The following is an 18,925-nucleotide window of genomic DNA, read 5'->3' as shown; positions in this document are numbered from 1 at the left end:
GACGTGTAAGTCTAATAGATGTAAAGAATTAGACGGATAGTCTAATGAATACGCGGAATTAGACGTAAGTCTAATGGAAATAGACGTGGCAGTCTAACTCAGTGGAGTTAGACGTGCCAGTCTAATGGTTATTTTATAATTAGACGGGTAGTCTAATTAGTGAAAGTTAGACGGGAGTCTAACTCCTTCAGACAAGTCTGAGGTAGAACCGGAATTAGACGCGTCAGTCTAACTCAGTGGAGTTAGACGTGTCGGTCTAATGGTTATTGAATAATTAGACGGGTAGTCTAATTAGTGAAAGTTAGACGTGAGTCTAACTCTTTCAGACAAGTCTGAGGTAAAACCGGAATTAGACGTGACAGTCTAACTCAGTAGAGTTAGACGTGCCAGTTTAATAGATGTAAAGAATTAGATGGATAGTCTAATGAATACGCGGAATTAGACGTAAGTCTAATGGAATTAGACGTGGCAGTCTAACTCAGTGGAGTTAGACGTGCTAGTCTAATGGTTATTTTATAATTAGACGGGTAGTCTAATTAGTGAAAGTTAGACGTGAGTTTAACTCCTTCATACAAGTCTGAGGTAGAACCGGAATTAGACGCGTCAGTCTAACTCAGTGGAGTTAGACGTGTCGGTCTAATGGTTATTGAATAATTAGACGGGTAGTCTAATTAGTGAAAGTTAGACGTGAGTCTAACTCCTTCAGACAAGTCTGAGGTAGAACCGGAATTAGACGTGACAATCTAACTCAGTGGAGTTAGAGGTGCCAGTCTAATAGTTATTATAATTAGACGTGAGTCTAATTCTATTAGACTAGGCGGTCTAATAGACGTTTTTCCATTAGAAGGAGTTGACTCATTTCATTAGACTGATTTTCACAAATTCGTCTAACTGGAATACGTCTAATGCTCTGTTTAAGTAGTACGCTTAAATCTAGCATATCTCCTACCCACGTGTTATAGATGTACCCTACTTCTGCTCCACTTTCCTGTGAAGATTAGTACAACAACTATATGCATCCAATCAAGGAATGTCACGTAAGAGAATTTTCCTCACATTACCTGTTTTGCAGGTACATCCCTGATGGAATATTCGGTGCACTACCAGTTCGGTACGGCCACGATCCTTGTGCTCAGAACCTGTTGTGTACAATGGAGGCTTTCCAATGGAAGAGTGCCACGTATCATTCTTGAAGATTCGACCGTTAGCTCCTGCTCAGTATTTAATCAATCCTAAGGATAACGGACAATCAGTAGAACGAACAAGCGAATACAAACGATCAAGCATTCTAATTTTGTAGAGAGAGAAACTACTCAATCATCTTGCTTACTGAACTTACTCTGTGAAGCTTCTTTCTGATTGTACTGTGTGTGAATCGAGAGAGAGAGCTAGAATCAAAACACCTTTAGCTGAGTGATATTCTTCATCTTGTAATTGAACAGAAAGTGTTATGTTCAATAGTGAGCTAAGTGTGTGTAAACTGTATTTGATTCTTATCATCTTATAGTGAATCCTTCCGGTGGTTGGAAGAAGGGGTGACGTAGGAGAGTTTCTCTGAACATCCATAAACAAACTGTTGTGTTCTTCATTTCTGTCATCTTTTCATATTTCATCTTGTGCTTCAAACCCAAGTAAACAATTCCTCCTTGAATCTGTTTCAAGTGTTTACACAAGTTTGCGTAGAATAGAAAGAGATATTAATCCCTAACAGGATTTCTATCAAACCGTTTTTCATTAGCCTTCATCCTTAACCAGTCCCCCGTCTCTAACGATAAAGCCGATCCTATCAATTGGTATCAGAGCCTTGTTTCTATTCTCAAGCATCAAGAACCCAAAGCATGTCTTGCATCAATGAAATTCCTCTTCTGTCAATGGACAACTACGATCTGTGGATGATAAGAATGCAAGCTCACTTGGCCGCTATTGACTATGATATGTGGAGTGTTATCACCGATGGCCCCATAAATATTTCAAAGTCAAGAAGTGAGTGGACTACTGAAGATAAGGTGACCGACAACCTGGATAATGTTGCTAAGAACATTCTGTTCCAGTCACTCAATACGAATATGTTCTGTGAGATTAAGTCATGTTCCATTGCAAAAGAAATATGGGATAAGCTCAGCCAGATCCACGGAGTGAGCACTCAAGCAAAGAATAACCAGGAAGCATTCATTTGCAGTCAGAACAAGTCCAGATGGGCTGACAGCGATTCAGAGGAGTCTCCTACTGAAAAAGAGAATGAAGCTGTAACATGGCTGATGGCAGATGACCAATCTAAGGTAAATGACATCTCTGCACCAGAATTTACAAACGAAGAGTTAACTAATGCACTCAATGAAATGGCTATTGAGTACAAGAAGTTAGCTGACTATTTTTATGAAATGAAAGTTAAATATGAATCACCTGTTTTCTCTTCAAAGCAAGAACCAGAATCAAATGTTTTTGATGAAAACTTAACAGAGATCTCATCTGAGAATGAGATGCTCAAAGAACAGATTCAAACTCTTTCATCCGAAAACAAGAGACTGAACTATATTGTTAGTGCATGGACAAGATCAAGAGATGCTGTCAAATATCAGATCAGCATGTTGAAACCTGCTAGATCTAGATTCGGTTTGGGATTTGATATCAATGACCCTAATCTGTCTTTCAAAAAGTCAAAGCCAAATGAGAAACTTAAGCCAATAAGTTTTGTCAAAGGAAGTATGACTGACATTGAATCTGATCCTATTCATGAAGAAGTGACTTTTAAAAATGAAATAGTTTATGTTCCACCAACTGTTAGCTGGCTTAAGAATAAGCTAGAAAAGGCTAATAAGTTGGGTAATTTAAAACCTGACTCTAAGTCAAGAAGTTTTAAAAGAAAATCTTCTTCAAAAGCTAAAGGATTAGTGGCTAGCAGAAAGTTGTTTGCCAAGTCAAAAACATACGCATTAATTATAACTCAAAATGGGAAATCCATTAGAATAACTCAAATATGGATTCCTAAGGGACTGATTGATCGAGGACCCAATTAAAGGTGGGTACCAAAAGATTGTAAATATCTATTTATGTAGGTACAAAAAATGAAGGACTGGAGGAATTTGTATGGTATCTTGATAGCGGATGTTCTAGGCATATGACTGGAAACAAACGGCTTCTCACTGATATATCTGACTGCTCTGGACCTAAGATCACATTTGGTGACAACAAGAAAGGTAAGACCATGGGTAAGGGTAAGATTATTCATGGTAACCTAACTATTAATGACGTGCTCCTGATTGACAACTTGTGTTATAACTTAATCAGTATTAGTCAACTATGTGATAATGGTTTGTCAGTAGACTTTCAAACTCATGCATGTTTAGTTAAAGACCAAGATGGAAACATTTTATTAACTGGAAGTAAAGTAGGAAACTCATATAAAATGAATTGGCAAAAAGAGACATCTGATCCTATGTGCATGATTGTCAAGAATGACCAGAAATGGTTATGGCATAAATATTTGAACCATATGAATTTTAAAACCATCAACAACATTTGTTCAAACAATTTAGTTATTGGTTTACCCAACCTTCAGTTTTCAAAGGATAATATATGTACTGCTTTCCAGTTAGGCAAACAAGGCAGATCATCGTTCAAAAGCAAAGGGAAATCACAATCCAGCCGTATCCTAGAACTTCTACATATGGATCTCTTTGGTCCAATTCATGTAAAAAGTGTAGGAGGAATGAGATTTGCCTTAATTGTTATTGATGACTTTTCACGTTTTACATGGGTTGCATTCTTACCATCAAAAGATAAAACTACTGAAAATTTGATTAGGATATTTAGAGGAATTCAGAATCAGAAATCTCTAAATATCACATGTATTAGAAGTGATCAGGGAACTGAATTCACTAACAGATACCTATCATCTTATCTTGAGGAGACTGGAATTAGGCACGAGTTGTCTAGTGCCAGAACTCCACAGCAAAACGGCATTGCTGAGAGAAGAGTGAGAACTCTGAAGGAAGCAGCGAGATCCATGCTTGCTGAATCAGATGTTCCTCACAGATTCTGGGCAGAAGCCATTAATACTGCTTGTTATACTCAAAACCGATCAATAATCAACAAACATTTTGATAAAACTCCCTATGAACTGTATTATGGGAGAACTCCCATAGTTTCTTACTTTAAGATATTTGGGTGTAAATATTTTATCCATAACAATGGAAAGGTTTATTTGACTGATTTTGATGCTAAAGCAGATGAAGGATTCATGTTGGGATACTCATCAGTAAGCAATGCTTACAGAGTATACAATAAAAGAACACAACTATTGAAGAATCCCTTCATGTAATTTTTGATGAGCCTGTTGAGAGTAAATCCAATGAACCCATTGATCTTGTTGACAGACTGCAAGCGGCTAGTCTTGAGTCTGTAAGTGAAAAAGAAGAAACCTTGGACAAGCGGATGGCTCTATCTGATCTTGTGGATGATCTGGTTGAAGCTCAACCAGATGTGCAAACTCCTGTTCAACAAGAAGTTGAGAGTTTGGATGTCGCGGTGTCACCGGTTTAGATGACCAATCCCCTTGGTTCCAACTTCAGATGGAACAGAAACCATCCACCATAACTGATAATCGGAAATCCTTTTTCTCCTCGAAGGACAAGACGTCAACTGATGGATGAAATGGCCAATTCTGCATTTATTTCTCAAATTGAACCAAAGAAGATTGGTGAGGCTATAGTTGATCCAGATTGGATCAATGCTATGCAAGAGGAGTTAAACCAATTTGATAGAAATAAAGTGTGGTATCTTACTCCTAGACGAACTGACAAGTCAGTCATAGGAACAAGATGGGTCTTTAGAAACAAGCTTAGTGAAGATGGCTTAGTCATTAGAAACAAAGCTCGTTTAGTTGCTCAAGGATATAGACAAGAGGAAGATATTAATTTTGATGAGTCTTTTGCACCGGTTGCAAGACTAGAGGCAATCAGAATCTTCCTAGCATATGCATCATTTAAGAACTTTAAAGTTTTTCAAATGGATGTAAAAAGTGCATTTTTAAATGGAAAATTAAGTGAGGAAGTATATGTTGAGAAACCCCCTGGTTTCGTAGATCATGTTTTGCCTAATCATGTTTATAGGCTTAACAAAGCATTGTATGGTCTAAAACAAGCTCCTAGAGCTTGGTATGACACTCTAACCAATTTCTTGTTTGATCATGATTTTGTTGTTGGAACAGTGGATAAAACTCTGTTTAGATTTGCTAAAGATTCTCACATATTACTTGTTCAGATATATGTTGATGACATTATCTTTGGATCAACTAACCCCAAACTGTGTGAGAAATTTGCCAAGCTGATGCAGGATATGTTTGAAATGAGCATGATGGGAGAACTTACATTCTTCCTTGGACTTCAGATCCGTCAGCTGGAAAACGGAACTCTCATCAACCAGGCCAAATATACCAAAGAATTGTTAAAGAAGTTTGGTCTGGAGAACTGTTCTGCAGTAGCTACTCCAATGAGTTCTTCAGTTAAATTGGACAAAGATGAAGGTGGCCAAAGTGTAGATGTTACAGCATATAGAGGACTCATCGGTTCCTTGCTATATGTAACTGCTAGCAAGCCAGACATTCAATTTGTTGTTGGTGTTTGTGGCAGATTTCAGGTTGATCCTAAACTTTCTCATTTTACTGCTGCTAAACGTATTCTTAAATACTCGAAGGGAACTCAAAATGTGGGACTGTGGTATCCGAAGGATTCCAGTTTCAATTTAATTAGTTTTTCAGATGCAGATTATACAGGATGCAAAATTGATAGAAAAAGCACTAGTGAAACTTGCCAGTTCCTTGGAGATCGTCTAATCACATGGTTCAGCAAGAAGCAGACCTCGGTCGCAACATCTACTGCAGAAGGAGAGTATATTGCATCTGGCAGTTGTTGTTCTCAAGTTTTGTGGATTCAACAACAACTCAGAGACTATGGGATTGAGGCTGATTAATCTCCAATTTTCTACGACAACACAAGTGCTATCGCAATCTCATATAATCCTGTTCTGCATTCTCAGACAAAGCATATTGAAATCAGACATCATTTAATCCGAGAACACGTCAATCATAAGAAAATCCGTCTTGAACATGTTCCTACAGATCAGCAAACTGCGGACATTTTCACGAAACCTCTACCGGAAGCTAAGTTTTCTCACTTTAGAATCATGCTAGGTCTTGTTGATCTTGATTGATATATTTGTGTGCATAAACTAAGGGGGAACATATCGTTCAAAACGTAACTGGACAGATATGAAAGACGGAGGTCTTAACTTGTCCTAAGGATTCAGAGTTTGAGAAACACAACTACTTAGACGAACATCTACCTTAGCAGTTTCACCTTTATATGAAATCATTGTCTTGGTTATTTTAACCTGCTTGGTTAGATGGATGCGTCTAATAGACGGACACGTCTAATAGACGTTAGACGTTTTTATGTCTTGAGCAAGAGGATGCTCACGTCTAATCAGACACGCGTGTCTCACGTGCTGTTATAGCATAATTAGACGTACACGTCTCATAGACTGATTTTTTTTTAAAAAAAAAAAGTTGAAAATGTAAAAAGGAGAATAAAACGTCTAACTACTGGTGTAATTAGACTCCTCATCTTCTGGCTTTTCGGACAACTGTCTTTTAATGATGTCTGTTTGAGTCCTCTTTCCCGCCGAAAAACAAATTCAGTCATTCCTCAAAAGAATTGAAGACACGTGTCTCTCAATATGCAAGAAATGACTAACATTTCTGACACCTTTAGCTTGTACACTTAGTATTAAACGTTTTGTTTCATGTTAACATTAAATGCTGTGTATATTGGGAACTGTCTTTTGAAATTCTTGACGGTAGGAGCAATCATTAGTTTTCTTCTTCATGATTTAGACCCCAATATTAATATGTTCATTCACTCTAAAAGGTTAGAAGATCTTTGAAATCCCTCTTTCTCTCTTTAGAAGTCGAATCTCTCAAACCCTTGTTCATCAAATCATAATGCTGCCCTTTCGACCAAAATTGATTCAAGTGGACTTTCAATCTGTTTCCACTCTTGAATCTCCGGGCATGCAAAGGATATTCGAATCGCTAAAAGCTTCTGGGCTGAGAAGATTCCTCACCCCTCATGAAACTTATCATGAACAACTTGTCAACGAATTCTTCCAAACCGCTAGCTTCTATCAAGATAGTGTTGTTACTGGAGTCGTAATGGGCCAGATGGTCTGGATCACAGAAGAATCTTTTGGTGAGTTTTTCCATCTCTCAACAGAAGGTATTGATGATTTCTCAACCACTCACCCTAACCTAATGATTTCGATGATAAAAGTCTTTTTCCGATTCCCCTGAAGTAGATATTCATGGAAAGAAAAACCTCCTGAAGGTTAAATATGCGCTCTTAAGCGACATCATTTCTAAATCCCTTTTGGCTAAAGAAACTTCTTACAAGTATTGTACGAAGGTCTTTCAGATCATGGTGGCTATCCCCAGAGGTGTTCTAGTGAACTGGACAAGCTTCCTCTTTGGGAATCTTGTCAGAATGGTTGTTGCTAGGAAGAAGATCTTCAGCTTTGACGGTCCTCTCAGTTCTTTTCTCTATCATCGTCTGAACGAACTTGGTAAGAGCTTTCCCCTTCCTTATAAGATCCTGAACTACTAGAAAGTGGTAGATTACATTCAAAGGGTGGAAACGCTCAAGTCTAAAAAACGAAAAAGTGAAGACTCAAACTCCCCTCTAACTGCAATCTTAGAGACATCTTAGTTTGAAGTCTATCCTGTCCAGAAGTCATGACCAGAAAGAAGAAGACTAGTGATAAAATGTCTTTTTGTAGTTATTTTGAATGTCTTAATGATGTTTTTGGTAAACCTATTTTGGCTTCATTGAACAACGTTTTGAGTGTTTCTTCTGAAAACACTCACATGTGATTAATCTGGATGTTTTTGAATGATTACTTGCATGTTTGTTTATTTACTTGATGAATGCATGTTGTTATATATGTAAGCAGGTTTACAATTTCTTCATCAAAAAGGGGGAAATTGTTGGGTCAAATTATTTTGAATAAGTGTTGAAATAATTTGACCACTGATATTTTGATGATGAAATAATTTATGAGTTTTGATATAGGTGTATTGAGACAACATATTACTAAACTTGGATCTAATGAGGGTCATTAGACCGATCTTGATTTTCATTCGCATAAAATTAGACGCAAGTCTAATGGAATTAGACGTACAGTCTAACTCATCGGAGTTAGACGTGTAAGTCTAATAGATGTAAAGAATTAGACGGATAGTCTAATGAATACACGGAATTAGACACAAGTCTAATGGAATTAGACGTACAGTCTAACTCATCGGAGTTAGACGTATAAGTCTAATAGATGTAAAGAATTAAACGGATAGTCTAATGAATACACAGAATTAGATGCAAGTCTAATGGAATTAGACGTACAGTCTAACTCATCGGAGTTAGACATGTAAGTCTAATAGATGTAAAGAATTAGATGGATAGTCTAATGAATACACGGAATTAGACGTATAGTCTAACTCATCGGAGTTAGACGTGTAAGTCTAATAGATGTAAAGAATTAGACGGATAGTCTAATGAATACACGGAATTAGACGCAAGTCTAATGGAATTAGACGTACAGTCTAACTCATCGGAGTTAGACGTGTAAGTCTAATAGATGTAAAGAATTGGACGGATAGTCTAATGAATACGCGGAATTAGACGTGGCTGTCTAACTCAGTGGAGTTAGACGTGCCAGTCTAATGGTTATTTTATAATTAGACGGGTAATCTAATTAGTGAAAGTTAGACGTGAGTCTAACTCCTTCAGATAAGTCTGAGGTAGAACCGGAATTAGACGCGTCAGTCTAACTCAGTGGAGTTACACGTGTCGGTCTAATGATTATTGAATAATTAGATGGGTAGTTTAATTAGTGAAAGTTAGACGTGAGTCTAACTCCTTCAGACAAGTCTGAGGTAGAACCGGAATTAGACGTGACAGTCTAACTCAGTGGAGTTAGACGTACCAGTCTAATGGTTATTATAATTAGACGTGAGTCTAATTCTATTAGTCCAGGCGGTCTAATAGACGTTTTTCCATTAGAAGGAGTTGACTCATTTCATTAGACTGATTTTCACAAATCCGTCTAACTGAAATACGTCTAATGCTCTATTTAAGCAGTACGCTTAAATCTAGCATATCTCCTACCCACGTGCTATAGCTGTACCCTACTTTTGCTCCACTTTCCTGTGAAGATTAGTACAACAGCTATATGCATCCAATCAAGGAATGCCACGTAAGAGAATTTTCCTCATATTACCCGTTTTGCAAGTACATCCCTGATGGAATATTCGGCGCACTACTAGTTCGGTACGAACACGATCCTTGTGCTTAGAACCTATTGTGTACAATGGAGGCTTTCCAATGGAAGAGTGCCACGTATCATTCTTGAAGATTCGACCGTTAGCTCTTGCTCAGTATTTAATCAATCCTAATGACAACGGACAATCAGCAGAACGAACAAGCGAATACAAACGATCAATCATTTTGATTTTGTAGAGAGAGAAACTACTCAATCATCTTGCTAACTGAACTTACTCTGTGAAGCTTCTTTCTGATTGTACTGTGTGTGAATCGAGAGAGAGAGCTAGAATCAAAACACCTTTTAGCTGAGTGATATTCTTCATCTTGTAATTGAAAAGAAAGTGTTCTATTCAATAGTGAGCTAAGTGTGTGTAAATTGTATTTGATTCTTATCATCTTATAGTGAATCCTTCCGGTGGTTGGAAGAAGGGGTGACGTAGGAGAGTTTCTCCGAACATTCGTAAACAAATTGTTGTGTTCTTCATTTCTGTCATTTTTTCATATTTCATCTTGTGCTTCAAACCCAAGTAAACAATTCCGCCTTGAATTTGTTTCAAGTGTTTACACAAGTTTGCGTAGAATAGAAAGAGATATTAATCCCTAACAGGATTTCTATCAAACCGTTTTTCATTAGCATTCATCCTTAGTCAGACCCCCGTCTCTAACGATAAAGTCGATCCTATCATAATATCATACATTTGACTGTTTAGGATTTGACTTTGTTACAATATCCCAACCCGATTTATTACCAATGTCTTTGGTATAAAATATTTGTTTTGCTTGGGTTGCCAATATAAACGGCTCATTTTGATATTGAGACTTCCGTTGACGATTTAGGCTAACAAATCCGTATTTATCAGTTTGAAGTCGTGTAGCTCCGGAATGCACATCATACCAAATGCACTTAAATACAACAATTCGTTTACCACTAAAGTATTGCATTTAAATTATATCTGTAAGCACACCATAATAATTTCGTGTTTCCGTGCCATAACAACCAATCACGAGTATTCTACTATTCTGAGTCTTCAATCCAAGGTCATGTCTTCTAGTGGAGAATTTATATTCATTTACTTTACACCAAACAAAAGTTGATGCATATTGTGTGGAACCGATTCCTAACATTTGTAGCTCAAAACTTTTTTCGCTTTTGTCAGAAAGTTGTTTAACTCTATTTTTGAACCACGTGTTATAATCTTCATCGCATCGACCACTTGAACATTCTTGGATATACTCGTTGCATATTACACACATAATATACTTTATTACCACATTTTTTGATAACATTCATACATATAAAAAAACTTGAGAAAATTCATATCGATAAAATGGCTCTGCTTCTTCACAATTCTTTAACACATATGAATGAGCCAATTCTCGTTCATCTGATTTGTAAATATATATTCTCCTCGATGATAAATCCTCAACAGATGAAAATATGGCAAGAGAACTCGGTGATTGGGGTGACATGTGGACCGAGGAATCTTGAAAATACGTAGCACACAAGCTCATACTTTCATTTACCAGATAACTCTCACTAATTGATGTTTCAGGATGATATTTATTTCGAACATATCCTTTCAAAGTTCCCATATATTGTTCTATCGGATACATCCATCTATATTGAACTGGCCCTCCAATTAAAGCCTCCATTGCTAAATGAATAGGCAAATGTATCATAATGTGAAAAAATCTGGGCAAAAATATTGTTTCCAACTTGCACAGTGTTACAAAAATATCATTCTGAAGTTGTTCTAAGTCGGCTTTTAATAGTAATTTTGAACACAACTTCTGAAAGAATTTTGAAAGGCCCACAATAGCTTCATATACCTTATCCTCAAGTAAACCACGTGTAGAACCCTAAGAAAGATATGAGTCTAGGTGGGGACAAAGCTTCTCCTCTCTATCAACCAATGCACAAATTCAACACATTTCCTAAGTTCAATTCAATAATCATGTTCAATAATCATGTATCAGCCTGAAATTTCATTACAGTAACAAGACAACATCACATTTTGCAGCTTCATAATCTCTTGGATCAACTCATTTCATAACAATTGGTTGTAGCTTCATCAAAACATATTATAGACAATGACTTCATCAAAATATATCATAAAAAGTAGCTTTATCAAAATAGTGTACACATACTATGAATCAAATTCACTCATTATAACATCTTAGCTAGCTACAGTTTAGCATATTCAAACAAATAAAGACTCGTAGCAGATTGAAACATTAGATACAGATTTTTTAGTTAGAATTTGGACAGATTTTAATCGATTTAATAATAACAAAGAGGAAAACCGTTCCTAACAGAAGAATGAAGGAGAAGAGAATCGGAAGAATTCGTCAAGAAGTGGAGTTCAGTGATTCAAATAGGAGCGGGCTTGCTTCGGTCGCCTTGGATTCAACGCCGTCTGAACTCAACGAACACAACTCCAATCGGATTCAAATTTTCAAAGATTCCTTCAAACAATTTGAAAAGATTCCTTCAGACGATTTGAAAACGAGTAAAATCGATTGCGGGTAGAATCGATTTGAGAAGATTCCTTTTCGATCTTCATTCTTCCTTTAGCTAACGAGTGATCGGTGACATTCCAGACGAAAGAAGAAAAGCGGGGCGGCGAAGAAGAAAGAAGTTGGAGAAGAAGAAAGAAGTTGGAGAAGAAGAAAGAGAAGCTGGGATAGGGTTTAAAAAGGAAACCACGATTGGTTTCAATTCAATCGCTGATATGACTTAAAAATGGCGATTGGTTTTTATTCAATCGCTGATATGACTTAAAAAAACGATTGGTTTCTTTTCCAATCGTGGGTAATATTTAAAAACTCTAGTAGCGATTAGTTTTACATTCAAGTTAGTAGCGATTGGTTAAAGAACTAATCGCCAGTACATGAGTAGTTGCGATTGGATTTAATTCCAATCGCTATTATGAACAATAGTAGAAATTTTTCTAAACACCAATCGCCATGTTTGATAGCTATTTACCCTTTTTTTACTAGTGTGTGCCATATATTGTTTTAGCGAGATAAAAATTTGACATATTGACCAATATAATAAATCACAATGTCTGAGTAGGAGACTTTGGTGTGGCCAAAATCTCGAGAGAATTTGTCGCTTTTGTACACTTCACATCAAAATCCCATTCATTGATCATTTATCATTGTTGTCAGTTGAAAAAACTAAATGATATACATCAAGGGTATATGCAAAACGAAAAACATATTTGGAAGTCGAATAAGGGTTATTCCAATTAGTTTTTTTATAATTGAAAATAGTATTGCATGAAATGTTCATAGATGGTGTAAAAAAAAAATAGTCTTTCGTGGGAACTCTTGACTGTGCCATATATTGTTTTAGCGAGATAAAAATTTGACATATGGACCAATGGATTGTTGAGGATCTCTTTGATTGACGTATGTGTGAATAGACGTTCCTTAATTCTATAGGGGCATGAGGCAAGATTTTTGTGACATGAAATAAGGACATGTATGAGAAAATTGATTCTAGCTTAAGTAAATACTCGATTAATATTCATTTAAAAAATTAGGGAGACTGTTAGATATATTACTTTTATTGTTTTTATTAACACTTAAGGATATTTTAGTTTATTAGCATTTAAGAGTATTTTAGTCTATTGTAATCACTAACTATATAAACTTTTTCATTATATTCAGTTTATTTTATGTTTGCTAATAAGAAACCCTAATTTATCTCTTTATTTTATCATTATATTAGAGCATTCATTTATGGATTCTCTTTGTTCAACTTAAAATTTTTAATCCACATCTTTCGATTTGGATTTGGTGTTTGAGTCTGCAATCGTCAATGGTATTTTTCGTTTTCGCTTCCTTTTGCTTTAGCTGATTTTGTATGGAAATTTGTATTTGTGCTGCGTCGTGTCACATCATTTCGCGTCGAGCCATATTCATGTTATTGTATTTGTGTTTCTGTTGGAGATTTGTATTCGTGTCGCGTCGTGCCATATTTGTGTTGTCGTTAGAGATTTGTATTTGTGTTGCGTCGTGCCATATTTGTCTTGCTATATTTGTGTTGTCGTTGGAGATTTGTATTCGTGTCGTATTGTCCCGCGTCGTGTCATATTTGTTTCTATTTTCACCATGTCTGGTTATAAAGATGATTCATCACCGAGTGCACAATAGACTTATCTTTCACCGCATATTGGTAATCCAATTGATGCTTACCTTGGATCCATATATGTTTGAGCAGTTTAAGCAGTTCTCTGCCTCACAACCTCACGCCATGTCTGACTTTTTACATAAAGGTTTTTCCTCGTCTGATAATTTAGGTACATCGTGTTATGCCCAAACTCATCTTTTTCTGTTCAAAAAGGCTAGTAGGGTCAAGGGTGCAATTATGGAATTGTTCACCCTTATGTATTTATTTATGGGTCATTTTAGGAAGAGACTTGTATTATTATTACTTGGGACTGAGATATAAAAAGGCTGTGCTAATTATATTATGGGACAGTTTGTAGGAAGAACTATGGTAGAAGAGGCTCACACTTAATACTTAGGAATAGACTTGCTGCTGCCATTATGAATTGGGATATAATTGCTATGTGTTAACTTATAAATATAGCCAGAATGTATAAGGGACGTGCTATACTAGAGGCTTTTATTTATACTTAGCCAATTTTTAATAAAAACAGCAAGTGGCATGGACCCATGTGAAGGGACCCACTAGATAATTAGGATAAGTTTAATCCTAATTTAATTACCTTTTTAGTCAATAATTAAACCAACTTTCTTTTCCTTTAATTTGGACACATGGCAGCTAAATAACACTCCACTCATACCCATTGCATGCTTTCCACTTACCCCAGCTGCATGCTACACACTTAGCATAACAGCCCTTAGCTCACCTTACCCCCTTTAGCCTAATTCATTTCCAAATTCAGTTCTCTCTCTCTTTAAGCAAGAATTAGGATCTTTCCTTCAAGGCAAGAGCCAACCTAGCCAAGAACATCTTCTTTATCTCAATTTCGAAATTAAGGCAAGTTTTTTCTTAAATTCTTTTTTTATGCCACACAAAGCTATATATCACAAGTACTTTCTGCCCAAATTTCATATATGTTGGAAATACATGTTTTCATGGCATAATAATGTTTTATGGATAAACTTGGGTTGTAAACAATCTCTTTTCTAAAGAAAGATAAGGGTCTTCATGTTTTCCAGAAATTATAGGGTTTCCATGATTTGTAAGTATAAACTTTTATAAAACAGAAACCCTTATGATTTATGCATACATGGGAGCATACTATTTATGAAGGAGTATTGACGGAAACGGGAAGAAGCTGGCTGGCATGAGCTCTAGCCAACTAATTCCAAATGTACTGGCTGAATTATTTATGGGACCAGAATATTTAGCATGAGCTCTATTTATTGATGCCCAACCCAAAGACGGTCCAAACAGATTTAGGGCTTTTAGTGATGGACTCATAATTGTGCCTTTTCCAAATACGGCTCAAACAGATTCCTAGCCTTCAGGATCAGCTCTGAATGGTGTAGGGTCAAACATGGCTCAAGATGTTACTGTACAGGCTCATTAACTCATATTTTCTAAACATGCATATGGTTTTTTATGGACTGATCATCTCTTTTAAAGTATGAATCTTTTATGCATACATCTTTCTTTTTAAAAGCAAAGTATTCCAGCAGGTTTTATAATATTTAATTGCTTGCTGAGTCTTTAAACTCATTATGTTGTGTGTGGTGTAGGTATCCAGCCTTAGCTTTTATACACTTGAAGGATTGAGGCTTGGAGAGGAGCAAGCTGTGGGAGAAAGTGTGGGAGGAGGGACCGAGGCTGTTAGATTTACTTGTCTTTTGTATCAACACTTAACAATTATTTTGGGTCCTTTCTTACTGTTTAATGGTGCATGTATATAAGACTTGTACAGAAACATGTTAGCATGATGGTTTATAGGTTATCCTGTTGTAGTTCTTATTGCGGTTTGATGGAGCTTATATATATAATATATTTTTGAACAGAACAGGTGTTTATGACTTCAGCTAGGGATCTTAAAGTTAAATAGAGATACATGTTGAGTAGTAGTTATTAAAATATGAGCAGGAACGTCTCACATCGTCTCCCTTATGGATATTAGATTCATGCGCATCTCATCACATGTCTCATAATATTAACTCATTTGTGTCAGTCAATTATGTTTCATCATCTTCTGTCATGAATGTCGATGGTAATCCAATGTCATTGTCAGGAATTGGTTTTGTACATACATCTTGCTTTTTCTCCCACATGTCTACCATATTCTCCGTCTTTCTTTAAACCTTGTATCTGTTAGTCAATTGTGTGATTCTGATCTCACAGTTTTGTTTACTTCTTCCAATTGTTGTTTTAAGGACCCATGGTCGCAGAAGGTGATTGGGACAGGCCGTAAGAAATGAGGACGTTATGTTTTGGGTGAACTCAAAGTATCAGATCTTGCTGCCTCCAGCATTGACTTGTCATCATTTCGTTTGAATCGTTCATCTTCGGAATTTTACCGTTGGCATTCTCGTTTGGGTCATGTTTCTGAATCTCGTTTAAAGTTTCTAGTGTCTACTAGAGATTTGTGTTGTTTAGAAAGTCATGATATTTCTGATTGTAGTGGTTGTAAATTGGCTAAATTTTCAGCATTGCCTTTTTATAAAAGTATTTCTTTTTTCACTACTCCATTTAATCTCGTGCATTCTGATGTGTGGGAACCTTCTTCTGTTTCTTCTAAAGGAGGTTCTCGATATTATATTTTATTTGTTGATGACTTCACTCGTTATACTTGAGTTTATCTTATGAGACGCAGGTTTGAATTTCTTACTATAGTCACCAATTTTCGAGCTCTTGTGAGAACCCAACATTCTTCGTTCATTAAATGTTTTAGGTGTCATTTGGGAGGTGAATACACTTCTAATAATTTCTCTCAGTTATTTGCCTCTGATGGTACTACTCACCAAACCTTATGTATCGACACTCCTCAACAAAATGTTATGGTTGAGAGAAAACATCGTCATCTTGTTAAAACAACTCGTTCTTTCATGTTGTCAGCCAAGGTTCCTAGTGTGTTTCGGGGAGAAACAGTTCTTACCTCTGCTCATGTGATCAATAAAATATCAATATCTCATAATTTAGGTTTGTCCCCTTTTGAAAAATTATATGGTCATTCACCTGATTATTTATCGTTGCGTGTTTTTGATTGTATTTATTTTTTCCTTCGATCACATGTTGAGCGTAATAAGTTGTCTACCCGGTCTGCCTTATGTGTCTTTCTAGGTTATGGTATTGGTCAAAAAGGATATCGTTGTTTTGATCTAGTTAGTCAAAAATTGTATGTCTCGCGTCATGTTGTGTTTTTAGAGCACATTTCATTATTCTTTATTCCTGTTAGTTCACATCATATGACCCAAGTAGATCTAGTTTGTATTGATCCCTTTGACATTGAGCCCAATGAAGATCTATTTGATATTTTGGTCGACGATACATCCATCTCCCATTTCTTGCTCCTACAACCACCCTATGCCGGATGAGATTACAGATCCTCCTCCTTGTCACTCCACTCGAATTCGTAAGTCTACTAAACTTCCCAATTTTAAGTACTCCTCTTATTTTACTTCATTTGCTTTCTTTGTCACTTTTGTTCTTAATTTTTCTAAGCCTTCACCTTATAGAGAGACAATTCGTGATCCCCTTTGGCAAACTACAATGGTTGAGGAACTTACTACTTTACATCAGGCTCATACATGGGATTTGGTTTCACTACCGTCTGGAAAACATGTCATTGGCTCTCGTTGGGTCTACAAGATTAAAACAAAATCAGATGGTTCCATTGAGCGATACAAGACTCGACTTGTTGCTAAAGGTTATTCTAAAAAATATGGCATGGATTATGAGGAAACATTTGCTCTTGTTGCGAAAATAACAAATGTTCACACTTTGATTGTTGTTGCTTCAGTTTGCTAGTGAAAAATCGATCAAATGGATGTGAAGAATGTTTTCTTGAATGATGACCTTCATAAAGAGGTTTATATGATGCCTCCCCTAGGTGTTCCTCATCAACTTGGTGAAATTTGTAAGCTTCACAAAGCTCTTTATGGTCTCAAACAAGCACCACGTGCCTGGTTTAAAAAATTCTCTATGGTGATCACTTCGCTTGGCTTTTCTTCCTAATCACCATGATTATGCTTTATTTGTTAAGTGTACAACATCATGACATATTTTTCTATCCTTTTATGTTGATGATATGATTATTACAGGTGGTGATCATGATGGTATTGAATCATTGAAGTCTGAGTTGGCACGTTCATTCTCTATGAAAGATTTGGGCATGCTACGTTATTTTTTGGGAAGTGAGGTAGCTTATTCTCTAAAAGGTTATCTCTTATCTCAATCTAAGTACATTGCTAATTTGTTTAAGCGTGCTCGACTAACCGGCAACCGAATTGTTGATACACCCCTTGAGACCAATGTTAAATACTCACCGTCCAATGACACTCCTTTGGAGGATTCTGGTCTTTATCGTACTATTGTTGGTAGTTTGGTTTATCTTACTGTAGCTCGCCTAGACATTGCGCATGCAGTTCATGTGGTTAGTTAGTTTGTCACTGCCCCTTTTACAGTTCATTGGGCTATTGTTCTTCGAATTCTCAGATATCTTCGGAGCACTCAATTTTATAGTCTCGTGTTTCCTTCCGCATCTTCATTAAAGTTGTGCGCCTATTCTAATGCGGATTGGGTTGGTGATCCTACGGACCACAAGTTGACCACTAGATATTGTATTTTACTTGGTGATTCACTTTTTCCGTGGAAGAGCAAGAAATAAGATATCATCTCTCGGTCTTCTATAGAAGCCGAGTATCGTGCCATGACCTCAACTACTTGTGAATTGTTTGGTTACGCTAATTACTTACTAATATGGGTATTTCTCTTTCTCACCCTACGCCGCTACATTGAGATAATCAGAGTGCTATACAAATTGCACGGAATTATGTATTTCATGAGAGAACTAAGCATATCGAGATTGATTGTCATGTCACTCGTCATCATCTACAGACTCACACCATCACTTTGACATCCGCCCCTTCCTCCTTGTAGATTGCTGATATATTTACAAAAGCGCACTCGACTTCGCGTTTTCATTTTCTGACTGACAAACTCTCAATTCTTATTGTTGTTGCATCGTGAGTTTAAGAGGGGATGTTAGATATATTACTTTTATTATCTTTATTAGAACTTATGCATATTTTAGTCTATTAGCACTTAAGGGTATTTTAGTCTATTGTAATTATTAACTATATAAACTCTTTTATCATATTCAGTTTATTTTATGTTTGCTAATAAGAAACTCTAGTTTCTCTCTTTATTTTATCATAAACAACTTATGATATGTAATATTTGAAGTTTATGTGTCGGTTCTCTTGCAATTTAAAATAGAGTTTTTTTTAATGAGATTATAGATGTGGCTAGTATTTGGGACTTACCTATTGTCTTTACGGGTGATGTTAACGAAGTTAGATCCCTATCTAAAAAGAAAGTGGTCATT

The 18,925-nt window shown here is 36.3% G+C and overlaps 1 protein-coding gene across 1 annotated transcript; it reads left to right on the top strand.

Annotated features, from left to right (window-relative positions):
• Window positions 1-17,361: 17,361 nt before the first annotated feature.
• LOC124919470 (uncharacterized mitochondrial protein AtMg00810-like) lies at window positions 17,362-17,980 on the top strand. The gene is made up of 2 exons (XM_047459715.1): window positions 17,362-17,479; window positions 17,640-17,980. The coding sequence occupies exons 1-2, from the start codon at window positions 17,362-17,364 to the stop codon at window positions 17,978-17,980; spliced, it is 459 nt and encodes a 152-aa protein (XP_047315671.1).
• The last annotated feature ends 945 nt before the right edge of the window (window positions 17,981-18,925 follow it).

This window comes from Impatiens glandulifera, chromosome 1 (assembly GCF_907164915.1).
Source record: "Impatiens glandulifera chromosome 1, dImpGla2.1, whole genome shotgun sequence".
NCBI lineage: Eukaryota > Viridiplantae > Streptophyta > Magnoliopsida > Ericales > Balsaminaceae > Impatiens > Impatiens glandulifera.
This window is presented reverse-complemented; position numbering and strand designations above follow the sequence as displayed.

What these genes read in the sequence shown, in the direction of transcription:
- LOC124919470 (XM_047459715.1), top strand. Translation starts at nt 17,362, where the DNA reads ATGGATGTGAAGAATGTTTTCTTGAATGATGACCTTCATAAAGAGGTT. An exon ending in GCTTCACAAAGCTCTTTATG is followed by an intron (nt 17,480 to 17,639) that starts GTCTCAAACAAG and finishes TGATTATTACAG; the next exon opens with GTGGTGATCATGATGGTATT.